The sequence below is a fragment of the Taudactylus pleione genome, unplaced genomic scaffold, assembly GCF_031769625.1.
Source record: "Taudactylus pleione unplaced genomic scaffold, aTauple2 ptg000214l, whole genome shotgun sequence".
Taxonomy (NCBI): domain Eukaryota; kingdom Metazoa; phylum Chordata; class Amphibia; order Anura; family Myobatrachidae; genus Taudactylus; species Taudactylus pleione.
In genome coordinates this window covers 15404346-15425190 of record NW_028284616.1, presented here as the reverse complement: position 1 = coordinate 15425190, position 20845 = coordinate 15404346, and the positions used below count along the sequence as shown (strand labels likewise).

Genomic DNA, 20845 nt, shown 5'->3' with positions numbered 1-20845 from the left:
AATCAGTAGAACTCTAGATGCTACAATCATTATAGATCCCTCCTATACCCCGGTTACCCACTTACTGTGAACGCGAACCGTGCATCTTTAATGATGTCCCAGTGCCATGGGAAAATTGATGAACGCCGCCTCCTCTGGGAGCCCAGTCCTGGCCACCAAAAATGTCCTTCATCCTTTCCTGTCCCAAAAGCATCTGAAACATCAAAGGCAGCTACTTCCTGGAATATCTGTAGAAGCCAAGGCACATATTAAATTTTATTATCTCAAGTGATACTATTATTATTACTATTATTATCATTAGTATTAGTAGTATTATTATTATTATTATTATTAATAATAATAATAATAATAATAATAATAATAATAAAATGTTTTGTATACCTTAAGCAAAGAGGAGCTCACTTGATGTGAATGTGATAGGTTGCATCCTTCTGCAACTTTTACAAAATCATTGTTTTTTTTTCTTTGTAGCTTACTTCTGTACTTTTCAGCTATGTACTTATATAATAACTAAGTAATAACCTTTATAAGGTTTATGACAGCTCTGCTATGCTGTGCAATGGATACAACTGTTACTACTTCTTGCTGTTTTATGTATGTGCAATAGACATAAACCATATAGCTGAAAAGCATTGAAGGAAGCTGCGATAGACATTATGTTTAGTATTTAGGCCAACCAATAAATGAACCATCTGAACATGACATGTGAGTTATATAAATATATATAAAAACAAGAATCATAGGATACACCGTATTTACACCATACACCATATTTAAAACCTCCATTTATTTTTGTCTGTAATAGTAAATTAGGTTGTCTCTGTACAATATATATTATTTACAGGAGATAATATTGATATGGTACTTGCGTATTATAACCTACATTACTTAACATAAATAATTGTCCTACAGTACAGACAACCAAGAAACCACAAAGGTAAACGTTTACAACAAGAATGTTTGATTAATTGCTGCGGTAAAGCCAAAAAAACATATTACTTGAAACAGATACAGTATCTGACTTTGCTACATTATACGCCAAGAAGAGCAGCTAACCTGTTCAGGAGTAATCTGGAAGCCGTTGCGCAGGAGGTAGACGCTCTTATCCACACTGGACACACAGACACAGCTTCCTCTGGTAGCTTTCACTTTAATATCTATCACATCACCTGGTCTAGAGTCATTAGAGGACAAGGTTACAGAGACCTGTAAAATATTTTTTAAAAGGTGTGAGGAGACATTCTTATAAGATATAAATGTTGTAGGCAATAGCCAGGACTAAAGTATAATGTTAAATGTTTTGGTTATGCAGAAAAAACATATGAGCGAATGCATGATATTGTAAATACAATTAGCGGAATTCTGAGACATATATATATATATATATATATATATATATATGAGGTGCGGCACTCAGCTACAGAAATTCACAACTCAGTTCCGATAAGGAGTTATGATGTTACTTTTGTGAGTGCCGGACCTCTGCAATATATAGCGGGTGCATCCACGTAGCGTCAACAGCCATAGGGAGATTTAAACAGGATTCCACAATATACACATACACATACAATGTATGGGGACATTGTGGTTGTACTATTTATCAAGTTTTTTCTATTTAGAGCTTTGCTGCATGAACTAACGGGTTGCATCTTCAGATGTAGTTGACCTGCTCCTACCTTTGGGAAGAGGGGCTGGAGTGCGAAGAGGGATCCATTTGGATCCTTCCACCAGCATCTTGTCCTATCCTTACAGCTGGGGTGTATCTACCCCTTGGCCAGGGTACCACTCGCGGCCAGGGGTTAAAATCACACAGTAGTTCTGTGGAGATGTACTCCACTGCAGCAGCCGGTGCTGGGATCAAGTGTATGATCCCAGCGCCTGAAGTACAGAGGCGGGTAGAGGAGCCAGCCATGAGTCATTTCTGGCTCTAGGACCAGCAGCTAAACAGGGGTGGCCGGGGCGAGCCAATCGTGGCTCACTGTATTATAACGCCTCGCACTCGTGTCTGACATAAGACGCCGACGAGCGGAGCAGTCAGTTTGGCAGCGGTGGGCGGTAAGGATGGATGTCACATCAAGAGCCCCACTGGCCGCAGAAGAGGCCAGAAGAACATGCGGACAAGAGTGAAGATGCCCAGCGACGCCTGGAGGCAGACAAGAAGAGGAGGGTCCGCTGGCCAGGACGGGCCAGCACCGGATGAGGGAAGCTGAGAACGGTAGAGTGCTGCTAGTGGGGGAAGCAAAAGAGCTTAAAAAGCTCACCACAACAGCCTCTCCCAGCTTAACAAGTAGGCTTACTATGAGGACTATCTATAATTAACTCCAGGACCACCAGGGTAGCCGGACAACAGGTCCTTTGGGTTAGTCAGGCCTCAGGCCTGTTGCACTGATAGGTGGACATTTGGCCCATGCCACTGCAAGTGACCCTGGACATTAGGCCTAGGGCATTATACATCTAATTAGACAGACTCAAAAGTATGAGTCCCATTATCATAAATTGACTCTGGGCATTAGGCCCAGGTCACTTGTATGTGCCCTCAAGTAAGCAGGCCAAGGCCTGAGCCACCTGTAAGTGACTGTGTGTTTTAGGCCCAGGTCATTGACTATTAATTAGGTATATGCCTCCTGTTATTAACCCTGAGCATTAGGCCCAGGGCACTGAGCTCTTATAAGTGATCTGGGCATTAGGTGTGCGACTGCTTAGGTGCACCGGCCACTGGAGGGCACTGCAGAGTCCACAAAAAAAAGTATGTCTCTTTCATTCCCAGAGAGGTTGGTTTAGTGTGTGTGGGGTGGTTTTATTGAGTGCTGACAGGGTTAGTGTATGTGTGTGAGGGATTGATGAGTGCTGGCGGGGTGAGTGTGTGTGTATGTGGGAGCGGGTTAATGGGTACTGAAATATACTGGAGCAGAGATGTGTGGCATAAATATATTGGGGCATGGATGTGTAGCATAATGTATTGGGGCACAGCTGTATGGCATATAAAAAATGTGGGGCACATGTGTGGCATATGTAGTAGGGGCAATATTTGGCATAATTCATGGCTATATGGCATACAGTAACTTTGATGCACAGCTGTGTGGCATATGTATTTGGGGCACAAACGTGTGGAATATATATTGGAGGGGTTGATGTGTAGCATAATTATGAATTGGGGATAGAACTGTGTGACATAATGAATTGTGGAACATAACATATTAATGAATTGGGGGCAGTGTTATGAGGCACAGTATGATTTGGGGCTCTGCTGTGTGGCATATTATAAATTAGCACTAATATGTGGCATAGTATGAATTGGAGGGAGCAGGGGTGGTGGGTGAAATGTTGCCTAGGGTGCCCAGACAACTTGCACCGGACCTGGAGACAGAGGGCCATATTCATTTAGGCTGCGAAAATTCAGAATCGGATAATTTATCGCAGATGACATCATTTTCGCATGTTCGAATTATCCCTGTATTCAATTTCAAAGTCTTTGAAAAAAAACGGGTATAAGTTTTCACCATGTTTCACATGGTGAAAAAAAGTGCAGAATTGGGGTTTAGGGGTGTGGGCTATTTTTTTTAAGCCTGGGAATAGTCCCTAAAAATGAACTGTGTCAAAAAAAGTAAAAAAAAAAAAATGGCACCCCAAAAAAATAATTGACATTTTGGGGTTAAAAAGAAAAAATCTGGGGAACAAGTTTTTAAATAACGAAATTAAATTCAGGGGGGGTTCCCAAGTATGCGGCAGGTGTTTAAAAGAATGCGGGTGGTAATGGCAGGTGCATTTTCGAAGAATTTTCTAAATGCACTTTAAGGACTTACAAATATGCTTGCACCCATTTTCATGTACCCCAAATTTGATGGGCATAGTTAATCTTTGCCCCCAAAAAACCTAGTGCTATTCTTCATCACTTCTTCAAAGTCGGGAAAAAACACCTGCCACGGCTATTTAAAAATCCCGACAATATGCAGAACATATTTTGGGTTGTGCCTCGATCAATTCCTGAAAATTCACAGGACTTTTCGCCAGTCAGTTTTTCACCGGGTCCCAATTCCGCACCTTTTTAAATTGAATACGGGGATAAGCGGGCACGCGCCCGATACTTTATCCCCACTCAAACCTCCGATGTGGAGTGAAAAGTCCAGAACGGACTTTTCGCTCCCATATTGAATATGCCCCAGAGGCTCCCTTGCAGTTGCATACCCTACTCACACACTCTTGCAGTCTTTTTATGTCTACAGTTAACAAGGACTGCTGATTACAGATCAAATTGGAGTAATATTCACTTTGTTCCCAAGAAGGAACAAACTTTTATGAAGTTAGCTTCTCTATAATCTTACAATACTCCAGGTTAGAACAGTGCAAGAGACAGTTTTGAGAAACTTTTTATGATGTTTTTATTCATGTATTTGTGTGTGAAAGTAATCTTTGTGATACTGTTTATTTATTTGTGAATAGTGTATGTTTATAGTGCAGGTTCTCTAACATGACCTCTCCAGCTGATACAAGTTACCTCTGCAGAATTGATTAATTAATTTGCTGGGTGTTATTTAAAACATAAGTTAATTAATACAGCAATGGTAAATTGTGAAAGTGAGATGCTTGGGAGCAAAGCATTATGTGTTAAGTGGAACATATTAGGGAATCTGATAATGTAGTATATCTATAATAGTGCATTCAATTTCCACAAAACCCCCCCGCAAAACTTGCATTTGCAGTTAAATATCTTCTGGAATCTAAGGGGTAAATTTACTAAAGTGAGAGTTTTTAGAAGTGAGTTTTAGAAGAGATGTTGCCCATAGCAACCAATCAGATTCTACTTAACATTTAACTAGCACCTTCTAGAAGATAATAGCTAAAATCTGATTGGTTGCTATGGGCAACATCTCTTCTAAAACTCACTTCTAAAAACTCTCACTTTAGTAAATTTACCCCTAGGGCTCTAATCAGCAATTAAATATTTACTTAAATAATGCGGAATCGTTGAAATTAAATGATCTTTTCCATTAATATCCATCTCGCAGAGTATCACGTTGCAGAGAGCAAGCCATTGCTTTAATGTTTTTTGCTATCCAGCAAGCACAAAAAAAAAAGTTTAACTATTCCATAAATCTTTATTTTACATAATGCCATATCAGAATGGCATTATCTGAAGAAAATCCTTAATTATCACAAAAACTGCAGGGACAGAAGGAATTTTCCCATCAGCCCTTGTAGGATTTGAAACTCCAGATATGTCTGTGACTGTCAGGTATGTATGTGGCCTGTCAGGTATGTATATGTACTATCAGGTATGTCTGTGGCTGTCCGGTATGTCTGTGGCTGTCAGGTATGTATGTGTACTGTCAGGTATGTCTGTAACTGTCAGGTATGTATGTGTACTGTCAGGTATGGCTGTGACTGTCAGGTATGTATGTGTACTATCAGGTACTGTATGTATGTGTTCTATCAGGTATGGCTGTGGATGTCAGGTATGTATTTGTACTATCAGGTATGTCTGTGGCTGTCAGGAATGTCTGTAACTGTCAGGTATGTATGTGTACTGTCGGGTATGTATGGGTATGTATGTGTACTGTCGGGTCTGGCTGTGACTGTCGGGTCTGGCTGTGACTGTCAGGTCTGGCTGTGACTGTCGGGTATGTCTGTGGTTGGGTATGTATGTGTACTGTTGGGTATGTATGTGTACTGTCGGGTCTGGCTGTGACTGTCGGGTCTGGCTGTGACTGTCGGGTCTGGCTGTGACTGTCGGGTCTGGCTGTGACTGTCGGGTCTGGCTGTGACTGTCGGGTATGTCTGTGGTTGTCAGGTATGTCTGTGACTGTCAGGTATGTCTGTGGCTGTCAGGCACTATGAGGAAAATTACATCTTGGGGCATATGGTGCACTAAAGTGCTGTAACATTTTGGGGTATTTCTGTGGGGGGCATGTCTGATATTTTTGTAGGGGTCATGTGGCGTATGCACAGTGTCATATTTCCCCGGAGGAGTTTTTAACAAGGACTCCTCCAAAATGCAGGGGAAGTAACTTGCAGGGACAGCTGCCCTGCATGTTCAGTTTAATACATAGCGGGAATATTTTCATACAAAATGAAAATATTCACCACGATACAGCAGTGCCGCGATTATTAATTATTTATTACCAGTTATTTATATAGCACACACATATTCCGCAGCGCTGTACAGAGAATATTCGTCCATTCACATTGTCCCTGCCCCAGTGGAGCTTACAATCTATATTCCATATCACATGCTCACACACACTAGGGGTAATTTTGTTAGGAGCCAATTAGCCTACCAGTATATTTTTGGAGTGTGGGAGGAAACCCACACAAGCACAGGGAGAATATACAAACTCCACACAGTTAGGGCCGTAGTTGGTATCGAACCCACGACCTCAGTGCTGTGAGGCAGTAATGCTAACCATTACACCATCTGTGCTGCCCAGATGTGATTTTTAATATATAGGCTCCATATACTCGGGAGAAGGTATAGTATATGCCTATTCTGCAGTATTGGGAATCAGTTTAAAATTAAACTTTACAGCCATAGAGCAGGTCTACCTCTTATTACAAGGCTCACGTCTCTGAATAATGTAAACTATAGATAAAAGAAGTGCTGTTTACATATATTGAACTATTTTATTGTATGGGTTTTTATGCATCTTATTATAGAATAAATTCTATACCTGATGCGAGAAGCGAAGTCACAATAAATAGCCAACATATTCGCCGTAAGTGACCAGATGACATGACTGGCAGGCAGGGGAAGGGTGTTGGGCCGGATCCTCCTATCTGCCCTGACATGGTTCCCGCACTGGAAAATGGATCCCCGGCTGCCAGGCGGTTAGAGCAGGACCACCTTAGCACCCAGTTACTCAGGAGGCAGAGGGGAAGAGCCGAGGAGGGTCCCTATGCTCCTCCTCCATCCTGATCCCATCCTCCCTCTTTGTCACGGCCAATGTAGCGGCTAATGATTCACTCTGACTCATTATAATGCCACAGTCTGCGGCCCCCTTCATAGCAGTTTTATCCCGGTGAATAGTTCCACCAGTGAAGAAGACGTTTACGTTAAATATTACCCTGTGTCAGATGCTGAGCATGGTCCCACAGATATGGGCTGCTCTCCAGGGCCGGCCTGAGACGATTTTTTGAGGTAAGCAAAAAATAATGTCAACGCCCCCAGAGGTACTAAGCGCGCGCGCCCCCAAAAAATAAGGGGGCGTGGTCCCATGGGAAAAGCCATGCTTGGTGGTCACACACTCAGTGCCACACTCCCAAGAGCCTCTGCTGTATCTACTGTGTGTATAATATATTTATATATATATATATATATATATATATATAGTCGGGTGCATAAATATTGGGACATTGTCAGAATTTTCATATTTTGGCCTCTATTCACCACCACAATGGCTTTGAAATGAAACAAACAAGATGTGCTTTAACTGCAGACTTTCAGATTTAATTTGAGGGTAATTACATCCAAATCAGGTGAACGGTGTAGGAATTACAACGGTTTCTATATGTGCCTCCCACTTTTTAAGGGGCCAAAAGTAATGGGGACAAACTAAACAATCCTAAATCTAACTTTCACTCCTCTTCAAGCTGACCAGCCCCAGCCTTTTCTGCGCACTGTGAGTGCGACGTGACATCATGTCACCTTGCCAACCTGTCCAAAGATACCGTGGGAGTAATAGCCACGACGCGGCTCCAGCTAGCCTCTAGTAATAGAATGGCAGGCAGCTGTGTCACAGTTGCCATCCACCAGCCTAACCTGCATGGTGCTGGCCGCAGCCGGGTCAGGATGACCTCCTGTATGTGGCGCCCTACTCGACAGCGTAACCAGCGTATTGGTAGAACAGGCCATGACTGTAGCCTCCGCTGTCACATTATGCCACACTGTACAACCCTCAGTATATAACATTATGCCCCAACAGGTCACATTATGCCATGCTGTAATGCTCCTAGTAGGTCACATTATACCACTCTGTAATACCCCCAGTGGGTCACATGCCACTCTGTAATGCCCACAATAGGTCACATTTTACCATTTTGTAGTGCCCACAGTTGGTCACATTATGCCATGGTCTAGTGCCCCCAGTAGGTTCCATTGTGCTACACTGCAGTCTCTGTTGTAAGTCACATTATGCCACACTGTAGTGCCCCCAACAGGTCACATTATGGCACACTGTAGTGTCCCCAGTAGATCACATTATGCCATGGTCTAGTGACCCAAGTGTCATTATTCCATGTTGTAGTCTCCGCTGTAAGTCACATTATACCACACTGTAGAACCCCTAACTGGATTATCCCTTAATGTGAAGGTAGGCTGTATTTCCCCTTCACGCTAGGGACCTGGAAGTGACGTGAGTGAGGGCGGAAGTGCAGTTCCTGCCCATCACAGCCGGCTACAGAAGTACTTTGTCCCCACTTACACAAGTTTGTTGTCCCCTCGTGGGCTCGCTGCGCTCGCCACGCTTCGGGCACGGTGGCTCGCTGCGCTCGCCACATGGTTATATTCCCCCTCTATGCCCACTTGGATGGCAGGGAATGACGCTGGGCACTGGCTGATGACGTCAGGGTCCTCTTGGTGAAGGGGATTTAGACATTACCTTAATGTGAAATGTGAATACGCATAAAACTAAAAGCAATAAAAAAAATTAAATAAATGTCAGAATAAAAAAAACTATACACATAAATAAAAACCTGCACTAATGTCCTACTGAGTACAATAATATAACTAAAATTAACATATATATGTAAAAAAAAAAAAGGTACTTCCATATCTTTACGGCCCCCTGCTGGATGTGTGTTGAAGATACGGAAGTAGCGTAAACTTCAGGAAATACTATTCGGACCCTTGCGGGCTCGCTTCGCTTGCCACATGGATTTATTCCCCCTCCATGCCCACTTGTATGGTAGGGAATGACGTTGGATGGTAAGGAATGACGTTTGACACAAGCTAGTGTCAAACGTCATTCCCTACCCTCCAACGTCATCAGAGCCGTAACTAGACTTTTTGGTACCCTGTGCCAGAAAGAGCATTGGCGCCCCTCATTTTTCAAAGGGACATAATTGCACCCAAAAAAGGGCCATGGCTTCATGGGGAAGGGCCAGGGAAGAGATAGGAGAGGCCAGGAGATGCTGGGGAAGAAATAAGAGGAAACTACAAGCAAGAATGATAATAAACAGAAATATGACAGGCCCAAACAACGCCCCCTGACCTGTGGTGCCCTGTGCGATGGCACCAGCTGCACTACCCTAGCTACGGCCCTGAACGTCATTCCCTACCATCCAAGTGGGCATGGAGGGGAATAAATCCATGTGGTGAGCGAAGCGAGCCCACAAGGGTCCGAATAGTATTTCCTGAAGTTTAAGCTATTTCCGTATCTTCACTGAAAAGTGAAGATACGCAAGTAGCGTAACCAGGGGCCGCAAAGATACGGAAGTACCAAAAAAAAATTAATTATCACATAATTACACTATAAAAACAATCCCCCTCCGAACCACAGGTAAGGGTACTACGGCTTTTCTACGCCCTAAACCTTCCACGACCCTAGAGCCTCTTGACAGTACCATTACTGTGGTGTATACAGGGATGGGGCGGGTCTCGAGCCCGTGGACGTGGCCATTTCAGGTGGGCACTTACGCCCCGCGCCACTGTGCCAGCCATTAAGCAGAGTGTGCAACTTGTCTTGAAGCCGAGGGGGTGAGTAATTGGAGGTGAGCAGGGGCGCCACCTGGTGGCAGCTGCTGGAAGTGCAGGAACATTATTGCGATTTCTTCACATTGCTCCGAGTCCCGGCGCACAGACCACACTATGGGCACACTCAGCAAAGCCTGCATAGCAGGGAGGTGCCAGGCTGAAGAGGCGCTCTCTCTGCCTGCTGCAGCTGAGTCTAGTGTTGCTGTCACACTCACCAGCAACACCGCCTGCCTGTGCGCCACCTGGCCGGGTCCCTCCCTTCAGAGATTGACACAACTGGTGCCTGCCCGCTTGTAGCGCCGGATACGCGGCTGCGCTGCCACCGCCAATGTCCCGCTACCGCCGCCAGTGCAGGACCCCGCTGGTAAGTTTTCTACTGAGGGAGAGAAGGGGGCTTTGCTGTCACTCTGTGCCGTGCTCTGTGTCTGCCCCTGTATAGTCGGTATGGGGACTGCCGTGCAGGGGCGGGCTGGAGGAGCAGGGCGCTATGTGCTCCATGGGCTGCACTTTGAAGCTGTTTGGCCGGTATTAAACCAGCCTAATAGAGGCCCTGATTCAGAGCCGGTCGCTATTTGCGGTCGTTCGTTCAGAAAATAGGGGTGGCTATTCAAATGAACCGTTCGCTCTTTGCGGTCTGTTCATGCCTCTATGTCTGAACGAGCGAACAAAACTTGCGGTCCTAATTTTGAAAAATACGCCCCCTGGCCGCTCGCATCATACGTCATGTCCGCTATTTATTAGATTAATCGAGTACATCGAACAGCGTATGAACTGCTAACTATTCCTATGGTTGGTTTTTCCTACCGCTATCTTGCGAGCAGTTCTGACTATAAAACAACCAAGTGACGTGGTCAATGACGCTGCTGTATTAATTATGCACACCCTTAAAACGCCCGTTTTGACCTTTAAGCACGCCTGCGTTCTAAATTCCACTCCCCGTTTTCAAGCACCTTCCCGTTACCACCCACATACGCCTCCTCCTGTCACTCAAAATAGCAGGCATTCGCTATTTAGCGAACAAACGATTTTCGGCCGCACTGACTGGTTCGCGCATGCGTATTATAATCCGTACGCATGCGCAGATGAGCGAACATCGCTCATAACGAACGAGCGGCCGCTTACGAGCGGCTCTGAATGAGGGCCAGAGTTTGATGCTGCGATGAGAGGGGAGCAGCAGATAGTGGGGCCAATCAGGAGCATTGCTGAGCAGATAGGGGTGGAGGAGGCGGAGTTGAGCTGTTCTGACCTGAGTCAGTGACTGATACCCCTTTTACACCAAAGTCCCCGAGTCTGACCCGGGATTTGGAACACGTTTCCAACCCGGATCAGACCTGGGAGAACCCCCTCTTACACTGCGGCACCGATCCGGGCTATACCCGAGTCGGCACCATTCACACCTGACCCGGCTGTCTGACGAAGGTGACCAGCGCTTTTTCCGCTCCCTCCCCCTCCGCGACCTACTTACCTTATCCTGCAGTGGTCCGGAGGCAGGGAGAACAGGTGGGGTGCGCTGCTTCGTGCCGCTCGGGCAGGCGCTGCTTGCAGTGGGTGCTTGGAGGTGATGTCATCTCCAAGCGCCACTGAAGCTTGGCCAATCAGGCGGCATGCAGCGCGAACCGGGTCATCGTGAGGCGGGCCGCGCCATTTACATTGCAGGGTGACACGGGAACAGCCCGTCCTCAACCCTGCAATCAAGCAGGGTCGGATCCCCGGGTCACTGGACCCGGGTTGATCCGTTTACACCGACTAAAATCCCGGGGTTATGCGCGTTCACGTGCATCAACCCGGGATATTTCAGTCGGTGTAAAAGGGGTATGATTGTAATGCCGGCGGCTGTGAGTGAAAGCCCAGCAGTGGGCCATAGGAGATGACGCCCTTATAGCTTGGTGCCGTACGCAGCTGCGTACCTGGCGTAGTGGGCTGGCCGGCCTTTGCTCATGTCAGCAAACTGTGCCAGATCTTCATTGTACCCAACAAAATAATTGACATTAACTCCTTCATCCCCATTGATAATTAAACCCTACACCATCAATTAGATTTATATTCATTAACGCCTAATTCTCTCCCTCTCCTTAAACCCCGTCATCCTCATAATCAAGCCCTGTTATCCTAACTAATAACTTCCCACTGACATTCCCTCACCTGATTCTGATCAGGGTCCTGACCCTCCTGCTGCTGAGTATTGCAGTCTAAGCTGCTCGGTGCGGCGCCTGCTTACACAGCCAGACTCCAGAGGAGGTGGGTCTGGGTCCGGCTGAAGTCCGTGGGAGGGAGGAGTCAAACAGAGGTGGTAGGATTGGAGGCTGTCACTCCTGCCTGCACTCCCATCCCATTTATGTCACATACAACAATAGCAGACAGAGGGCCTCATTTGTGAATGAGTTTATCACTCAAAACTAGTGCTAAATATAAATTTTTATGATAAATGGTGCTCAGCCAATCAGCTCCCAACTGTTAGAAAAATGACAGTTGGGAGCTGATTGGCTGAGCACCATTTATCATAAAAAGTGATATTTAGCACTAGTTTTGAGTGATAAACTCGTTGACAAATGAGGCCCAGAGTACTGGATTGAGTACTCTGCTATTATTGTTTTATGTGACAGCTTACTAGCCTTTCAGGGTCAGGGGGTGTGGTGTTGGAATGGACGGGGCCACGGAGAGACCTCGGCACTGACTGCGACAGAAATCAGGAAAAATATATTTTTTCTGTAGGTACACACTGCTGGTCTCAAGCGCATCCTGTGGGCCTATTTTCATCTGAGGCCTGGAGCTGCAGCTCCACCCGCCCCATTGTTAATCCGGCCCTGCCTCCGGGAACTTTGCAGGGACAGCGTGTTCATGCAACCACTGTCCCTGCGAAGTTTAATGCTGAATAGAGGAGACAAAAATGATAATAAAAAAAAATTTGTGTTGATGTTGCCCAAAAATATTGGGGATAACATCGACACTAATGCTGAATAGAGTGTACTGAATATCTGTTAAAAATAATGTGTCAGGATACAGTACAGTTTTTACATAGCAGACTTCGTGTGGTGCAGGGCGAGGATTAGGCGTTAACAATTGTTGGTTGAGTAATTTATTTGATGGAAACAAATGAGTGTGCTTTTCATTTACTTTTCCACCTACTGTACAGAACAGATCAGACAATACACTACAACATGCCAGGAAAGTGTTTCAATGTCAAATGAAGATAATTCTGGCCACTGGTCACACTTCTTCTGCCAATATTCCAGGGGATTCCAATGAAGTGTAGGCACGGTAGCACAATTCAGGTATGAATCACCATTTTACACTATTTCCAAAGTTACACATTTGGGTGGCTATTCATCCTGTTTTGCAAAAAACTTCTATATCGATCCTATCAAAATAGATTTTTGTGGATTGTTCCTTTATTTCTAATTGCCCTGGTAGGGAGTTTTGGTGACAGCTTGCTGAATTTTATTATGTGTATTATCATTGCTATGAGATTGACAACAATATAATTGTTTACCTGATTCACTTCCATTTCTTGCTGTAATAATGATTCAAAATTCCTCGGCAACACTGACTGTCTCTAGATGCGGTAAACAACTCCATTTTCTGACTGTAGTACTTCAATAAAAATACCGACTGATAAATGAGTAGCCTATGTATTTTATTCTACATCTGGATAAGCAATGGTGCTAAAGCTACATACATAAAACCATTTTTTATTCACCACTTTAACAAATTCTCCATTTAGTTCATATAAATAAATTTTTATAACTATAATGCTATGGTGCTAATGCCGGGATGCAGTTATGAGAACGGCAGCCGCGATGCTGCCGGTCTCAATACCTACACTGAAATCCCGACAAGGGATTTAAAATAGGTGTCAAAATACCGACGCCTATTTTAATCCCGTCGCCGGAACGCTGAAGAACGCCAAACCGAACAAGGCAAGTCTGGGGTGCCCTTAGCGTTAGCCATGGGTTAGGTTTGGGGGGGGGTTATGGTTAGGCCCCCCCCTAGGGGGGAAGGTTAGGGACCATTGGGAGGGTTAGGCACTAAGGGGGGTGAGTTAGGGTAGGGGGGGAAGGGGGGAAGGGGGGAGGGTACGTATAATTACCCGACCCCTATCAGGATACCAACCATCGGGATGCCGCTGTCGGTATTATGACAGGGGGCATCCCGACAGCTGGCATTACATACCCATTCCGCTAATGACAAGTACATACAATACATGTGTGTGTGTGTTCGTGTGTGTGTTCGTGTGTGTTCTTTTTAGATAGATAGTGCATTTTAAGAAATAGACCAGATAAGATCACAATAAACAGCTTGTGTATTTCTACAATTAGAAACATATAATTTGACTTCAGTTAAGGACATTTGGCCCATTTAGTCTGCCCCTTTTGGATTAAATTATTAGTTTTAGGGTTATTTGGGTGTTAGTGTTAAGAGTTTTAGGGTTGGGGTGGGTTTTAGGGTTACGGTATTAGGGCAGGAGATTAGGGTTATGGGTTAAGGTTGATAGGGGATTATGGTTGTTTGGGTATTAGGGTTACAGTATTAGGGTAGAGGGTTAGGAGTTAAGGTTAATAGGGTATTAGGGTTGTTTGGGTTTTAGTGTAAATGCCCCCATACATCAGCAATTGATTGCAGCAATTGTGCAATTTGCAATCGATTGTGTATAAAAATCTTTCCCTTTCTACTTCAGGGTCCATAGGGGGTCCACAGGGTTGACCTTGGGGTATAGCTGGATCTGGATCCACGGGCACCACGCAGTTAAAGCTTTGCTGCTCCCAGGATGCACTTGGGTCCGTCCTCCTCTATACCCCGCCACCGGCCACAGGCACCTCAGTTTTAGTTGGTGTCCGGCCGGAGTCGGGTCACCCTGGGCAGTGGGGCTGCATAAGCAGCCCCTAAGCTTTAATTTAAATTTTTTTGCAAAAAAAAAAAAAAAGATTTTATTATTTTATTTTTTACTATCTTCAGAGCGGCAGCATAAGACTGTCCATCTGGACGTCCATGCTGCCGCTCCAACAGCCCCGCTGGCGCTGCGACACCAGTACTGATCTGGGGATCGCAGCGGGACCCCGGAGTCAGTGCTAGCGTGGCTCCGGGAGCTCCCACTGACTGCTGCCGGATTCTACGGGGCCAGGTAAGCCGCGTGTAGCGCTTCGCGCTGCACGCGGGGGAAGTCAAATGCAGTCTTTCAGCCGCCGGTCTCTGGGGACAGACCGGCGGCGCTAGTAGCGGCGGCGGGCTCCCCCTCTTCAGGAATACCCCGCGTGACCGCTGGCCCCCGGGGTGTAAGTACCGGCGGGGAACCGGCTTCCCCGGGGGTTTAGTACTAGCAGGGGAGGCAGCCTTCCCTGCTTTAGTGGCTCCTCCCCTCAGCCCAGCGCGCCTTCTCTCATGTGTGCTGGCGTCGCTGGGCTGTTATCTCCTGGCCACTCCTCCTCAGAGCTCTCCGGCGGCCATCTTCCCAGGCAGCATCGCAGAGCTCCCAGGCGGATACAGTGGACCAGTCCCCCTGCGTACCTCTCCCCCTGCAAAGGACAGTGTTCGCAGCGCTATAGCCCTCCCAGACACTGAATCTGGGAGGTTGATTGTAGCGGAAGGTTCAGTGAGTATAACTTCTCTGCATGGTATGTGACTATTGCTAGTGCTGCTGTCTGTGCTTTTTCTACTTACTGTCAGCTTTTTACCTATCCCTTTCCTTCTCCTAAGGCCCGCAGGTGCGTGGGGGAGGGGTGTTCTTTCTGTATACCTCACTTATATAGATCTACGTATTTGTGAGGTCCGTCACATACAGCAGTGTGCTACTCAGTACCAGATTGTGGGCTGTTTGTGTTGCATACTTGGGAGTGCGCAGGTGTTATACGCCTTTACCTCTTTTCGGTGATACTTCTTTTATTGCAAAAGTTTTGTGTCATGTCTGATGAGGAGAAGGAGCGCTCTGTGGCTCCTGTGTTGTTTTCCTGCCGACGCTGTTCGGCAGGGGTTGACGGGGCGGATTTGTCTCAGGACGGTCTGTGCGGACGGTGCCAGCTGGTACCTGGTCCCTCTAAACCCCCAGTGGCGCAGGATCCTCCGTGGGCGATGTTTACACAAGTGCTGGCGTCGATCGCGGACCGGCTGGCGGTCCCGACTGCGGGCCCTTCTAGGGCGTTGCCCCAGCCTACCATCCCCCGGGCGTGACGCGTCTGGGGCAGTCTCCTCCCGGGTCTCAGACTGTGGGTCCTTATGCGGGTTTGCCTGTGTACGTGCAATCTCCCACGGTACCACAGCAGTCGATGGTACCGTTTCAGGGGTATCCTCAAACGGTACCCCCTCCCTGGGTGGATGTCCTCTCCAGCTCTGTTCAGAGCCTGGCGGCTTCGTCATCGGCCTTTCAAACTATGTTGCACAGTGATTTTGCCCCCACGGGCGTCCAAGCGAACCGTTTCGGCTTCATTGGCGGCACAGTTTACGGACACGGACATGTCTTCGGATGACGGGGAGATCCATGAAGACTCTGACTCGGATGCTGGGGCCCAGGAGGTGGAGGCTAAGTCCTCCATTAATGTACCGGCATTGGTTAGGGCAGTGCGGGCCATCCTTCATATAGAGGAGGATGCGCCGGCTCCCAGGTCGAAGTACCCTAATTTTAAGAAGGCCAAGGTAGCTTCAACGGTTTTTCCCCTGTCTGATCAGTTAACGGATCATATGGCAGGGGCCTGGCAGTTGCCCAGCAAGAGGTTCCAACCGCAGAAACGGTTGGCTTCAAACTATCCTTTTCCTGAGGCTCATTGCAGGAAGTGGGAAACTCCGCCTGCCGTGGATTCCCACGTTACCCGCTTAATTAAAAGCGCTACGCTGCCTTTGCCGTCGATCTTGTCCCTGAAAGATCCCACGGACAGGAAAGTGGAGACTTGTTTAAAGTCTATCTACTCTCTCTCGGGGGCGGTTGCCCGTCCGTCCATGGCCATCTCTTGGGTGGCTAAGGCCATCGAGAGCTGGGCCAACGCCTTGGAGGATACCTTTCCGGAAGATGCTCCGGAGATCCAGAGAGCGTTGATAGGACAAATGAGGGATGCGGCTTCCTACATTGGGGAAGCATCGTTAGATGCAAGCCTGCTGACCTCTCGGGTGTCAGCTGCAGCTGTGTCGGCGCGTCGGTCCTTGTGGCTGAGGTCTTGGAGAGCTGACGCAGACTCCAAAAAGGGACTGGAGCCCTTACCTTTTAATGGGGAGTTGCTTTTTGGTCCAGACTTGGACAAAATTGTGGATACTCTAGCTAAGTCTAAATCAGCTTTCCTCCCTTCGGATTCTGCACCTACCAAAGTACGGAGCTCTGCCTTTCGGTCCTTTCGGGTTCAGGGCAAGGCCAAAGGTCAGTCCTTTCCGAGGCAATCGGCGGCCAAGGCCGCTTCTAAGCCCAAGAAGCAGGCCTGGAGTGCCAGGCGCCCTTCTTCCAAGCAGGAGGATAAACCTTCTGCCTGATGGGACGGGTCTCCCTCTGGGGGACCCCAGAGTGGGAGGCCGGCTTCTTCTATTTGCCCAGTGCTGGAACAATACCACCACGGATGCCTGGGTTCGAGAAGTGGTCTCCCAGGGGTACGCCCTGTCTTTTTGGCACAGACCGCCCCACCAGTTTTTCTGCATGAGTCCTTCTCAGGATACGACCAAGACTTTACAGATTCAGGAAGCTATAGAGTCCTTGCTGAAAGCAGGGGTCATTGTTCCCGTTCCTCAATTACAACGAGGGACGGGGTACTATTCTTCTCTGTTTCTGGTGCAGAAGCCCAATGGTTCTCATCGCCCTATCCTCAACTTGAAGTCTCTGAACAAATTCCTCAGAGTTCCCAAGTTCAGGATGGAAACGTTACGTTCCATCATTCTGGCGATGGAACCGGGGGATTACATGGTGTCCCTGGATATCCAGGACGCCTACCTCCATGTTCCGATAGCACCTCGCACCAGCGGTATCTGAAGTTCGCTATCCTTCAACATCATTTTCAGTTCCGGGCGCTACCCTTTGGCCTCTCCACGGCACCGAGAGTGTTCACGAAGATTATGGCAGTCATGGCCGCACATCTTCGGAACCAGAATGTACGGCTGCTGCCGTATCTGGACGATCTCCTGTTGCTGGCGAGCTCCCCGGAGGTACTGCTTCAACATCTCCACCTGACGATCGCTTGCCTGCAGGCGCACGGGTGGCTGATAAATTGGAAAAAGTCCTCCCTGATTCCATCACAGCGGATGGTTCATTTGGGAGCCCTGCTGGATTCTCGTCAGCAACGGATTTTCCTGACTCCGGAGAAGGTCTCCTCCCTGCAGCTGCGGATACACAGTTGCCTGAGCAGTTGCCGCCTGTCGGTCCATTCAGCTATGAGAGTTCTGGGGTCCATGGTGTCGACATTTGACATGGTGGAATTTGCCCAGTTCCATTCCCGGCCCCTGCAGGGGCTGATTCTATCGGAATGGAACGGGTTACCTCACCGGATCCGCTCTCAGATGCTGGTGTTGTCCCCAGAGGTTCGGCAGTCTTTGGCTTGGTGGCTTCAGACAGCGCATCTAGTCGAGGGGCGCCCCTTTTGGATCCCGGACTGGGTCCTGCTCACGACGGATGCCAGTCTCCGGGGTTGGGGGGCAGTGACCGGCTCATTATCGCTTCAGGGTCGTTGGTCCGCGGAAGAAGCACTTCTCCCCATCAACATCCTGGAACTGCGGGCAGTATACAGGGCCCTGCAGTCGTCCGGCCCCGCTCTTCACGGAAGGGCGGTTCAGGTGCGGTCCGACAACGCCACCACGGTGGCGTACATCAACCACCAAGGGGGAACTCGCAGTCGGGCAGCAATGTCGGAGGTGTCTCGCATTCTTGCTTGGGCGGAGTGTCACATTCCAGCGATCTCGGCAGTCTTCATTCCCGGAGTCCTCAATTGGGAGGCGGACTTCCTCAGCCGTCACGATGTGCATCCCGGGGAATGGTCGCTTCACCCAGAGGTGTTTCAGCTACTCGTGGACAAATGGGGGCTGCCGGAGCTGGACTTGATGGCATCCCGTCACAATCACAAGTTGCCCGTTTACGGGTCAAGGACAAGAGACGCAGGCGCCTGTCTGGTAGACGCACTGTCGGTGACGTTTCACCTGGCGTATCTGTTTCCTCCGATATCCCTGCTTCCTCGGGTTCTGCGGAAATTCAAGCAGGACGGCGGAACGCTCGTGCTGGTAGCTCCGGCGTGGCCCGGACGTCCTTGGTACTCCGATCTGAGGTGCCTCTCCATCGACGCTCCGTACCTTCTTCCTCAGCGTCGGGACCTGTTGTCTCAAGGGCCCTGCCTTTACCCGGATCTCGGCCGGCTGTCTTTGATGGCGTGGCTCTTGAGACAGCCGTCTTGAGGTCTAGGGGTTTCTCCAGTTCGGTCATTGGTACCATGCTTAGGGCACGCAAGCCTGCTTCCGCGCGGATTTACCACAGGGTGTGGCGCACTTATTTTCAGTGGTGTGAATCCAGAAACTATGATCCGCAGGTGTTCCGGGTTTCCAGAATCTTGGAGTTTCTTCAATCGGGTTTGGACCTCGGCTTACGCCTGGCCTCTCTGAAGGTTCATGTGTCTGCTTTGTCCGTGTGGTTTCAGCGACGGATTGCTACACTGCCAGATGTTCACACCTTTTTCCAAGGTGTTCTCAGGATCCAGCCTCCCTTCGTGCCTCCGGTGGCTCCTTGGGACTTGGTGGTGGTACTACGGGTCTTGCAGGGTACTCCTTTTGAGCCGCTTGAGTCGGTGGAGCTCAAGTGGCTGACATTTAAGACCGTTTTTCTCCTGGTTATTGCTTCTGCCAGGAGGGTGTCAGAATTGGGGGCGCTTTCCTGTCGCCCTCCTTTTCTGATTTTTCACCAGGACAGAGCGGTGCTCCGCACTCGTCCTGAGTTTTTGCCCAAAGTGGTCTCAAAGTTCCACATTAATCAGGAACTTGTTGTGCCAGCTTTTCAGTCACCTGATCTTTCAGCTGGTGAGGCTTCCTTAGATGTAGTCCGGGCACTTAGAATCTATGTGGACCGGACTGCTTCGGTTAGGAAGTCGGATTCTTTGTTTGTCCTCTTCGGTTTTCACAAGAGGGGTTGGCCTGCCAACAAGCAAACGTTAGCCCGTTGGCTTCGTTCCGTTATTTGTGAGGCTTATGCACAGGAGGGCTTACCTGTGCCAGCCTCTGTTAAGGCTCATTCCACTCGTTCTGTGGGTCCTTCTTGGGCTGCTAGACGTGGCGCCTCCGCTGTTCAGCTGTGTAAGGCGGCCACTTGGTCTTCAATTCAAACGTTTTTGAGGTTCTATGCGTTTGACACCTTCGCCTCTCAGGATGCATGCTTTGGGCGCCGGGTACTCCTTTCAGCACAGGAGCATCCCCGCCCTTAGTTGAACTGCTTTGGGACATCCCCAAGGTCAACCCTGTGGACCCCCTATGGACCCTGAAGTAGAAAACAAGAGATATGGTAAGAACTTACCTTTGTTATCTCTGTTTCTACGAAGTCCATAGGGTCCACAGGGCACCCGCCCTGACGCACCTGGCTTCAAATGGGCTGTGTGGCTGGTCACCGGTTTTCCGTCTCCCATTTCTGTGAGTATGGTTTCTTGTGTGTTCCAGTCTTCCTTCTCTCTGTTTAGTCTCCTCCTCCGGCCTTAGCTGCTTACCAACTGAGGTGCCTGTGGCCGGGGGCGGGGTATAGAGGAGGACGGACCCAAGTGCATCCTGGGAGCAGCAAAGCTTTAACTGCGTGGTGCCCGTGGATCCAGATCCAGCTATACCCCAAGGTCAACCCTGTGGACCCTATGGACTTCGTAGAAACAGAGATAACAAAGGTAAGTTCTTACCATATCTCTTGTTTTTTCAATCGATTGTGGCAATTCTGCAATCAATTGAAAAAGGGAAAGATTTTTATACACAATCGATTGCAAATTGCACAATTGCTGCAATCAATTGCTGATGTATGGGGGCCTCTAGGGTTATTAGGGTTAGGGGATAGTGTTATAGTATTAGGTTAGTGATTACAGTAGGTGGACATATACTCATGACCAGGTCACCGAGGTCCAGATAGGGAGAGTGTCCAGGATGAACTGCAGGAGCCAATGGGTGTTTAGTAAGTAGTGTCCAGGATATGGAGAAAGCAGGTGCTTAAGTAGGTATGAGTGATAATATCTATAATTGTGTTTTGCA

The 20845-nt window shown here is 48.0% G+C and overlaps 1 protein-coding gene across 3 annotated transcripts in view; it reads right to left on the bottom strand.

The window, feature by feature from the left end:
• Positions 1-20845, bottom strand: part of CPAMD8 (C3 and PZP like alpha-2-macroglobulin domain containing 8) — a 185474-nt gene that overhangs the window by 104503 nt on the left and 60126 nt on the right. For all 3 annotated transcript variants that reach the window (XM_088478478.1, XM_088478479.1, XM_088478477.1), the window contains exons 16-17: positions 1057-1206; positions 66-227 (exon numbers count right to left, since the gene is read on the bottom strand). In XM_088478478.1, coding sequence (XP_088334604.1) covers positions 66-227; positions 1057-1206 — 312 coding nt within the window. The remainder of the gene's footprint in view (positions 1-65; positions 228-1056; positions 1207-20845) is intronic.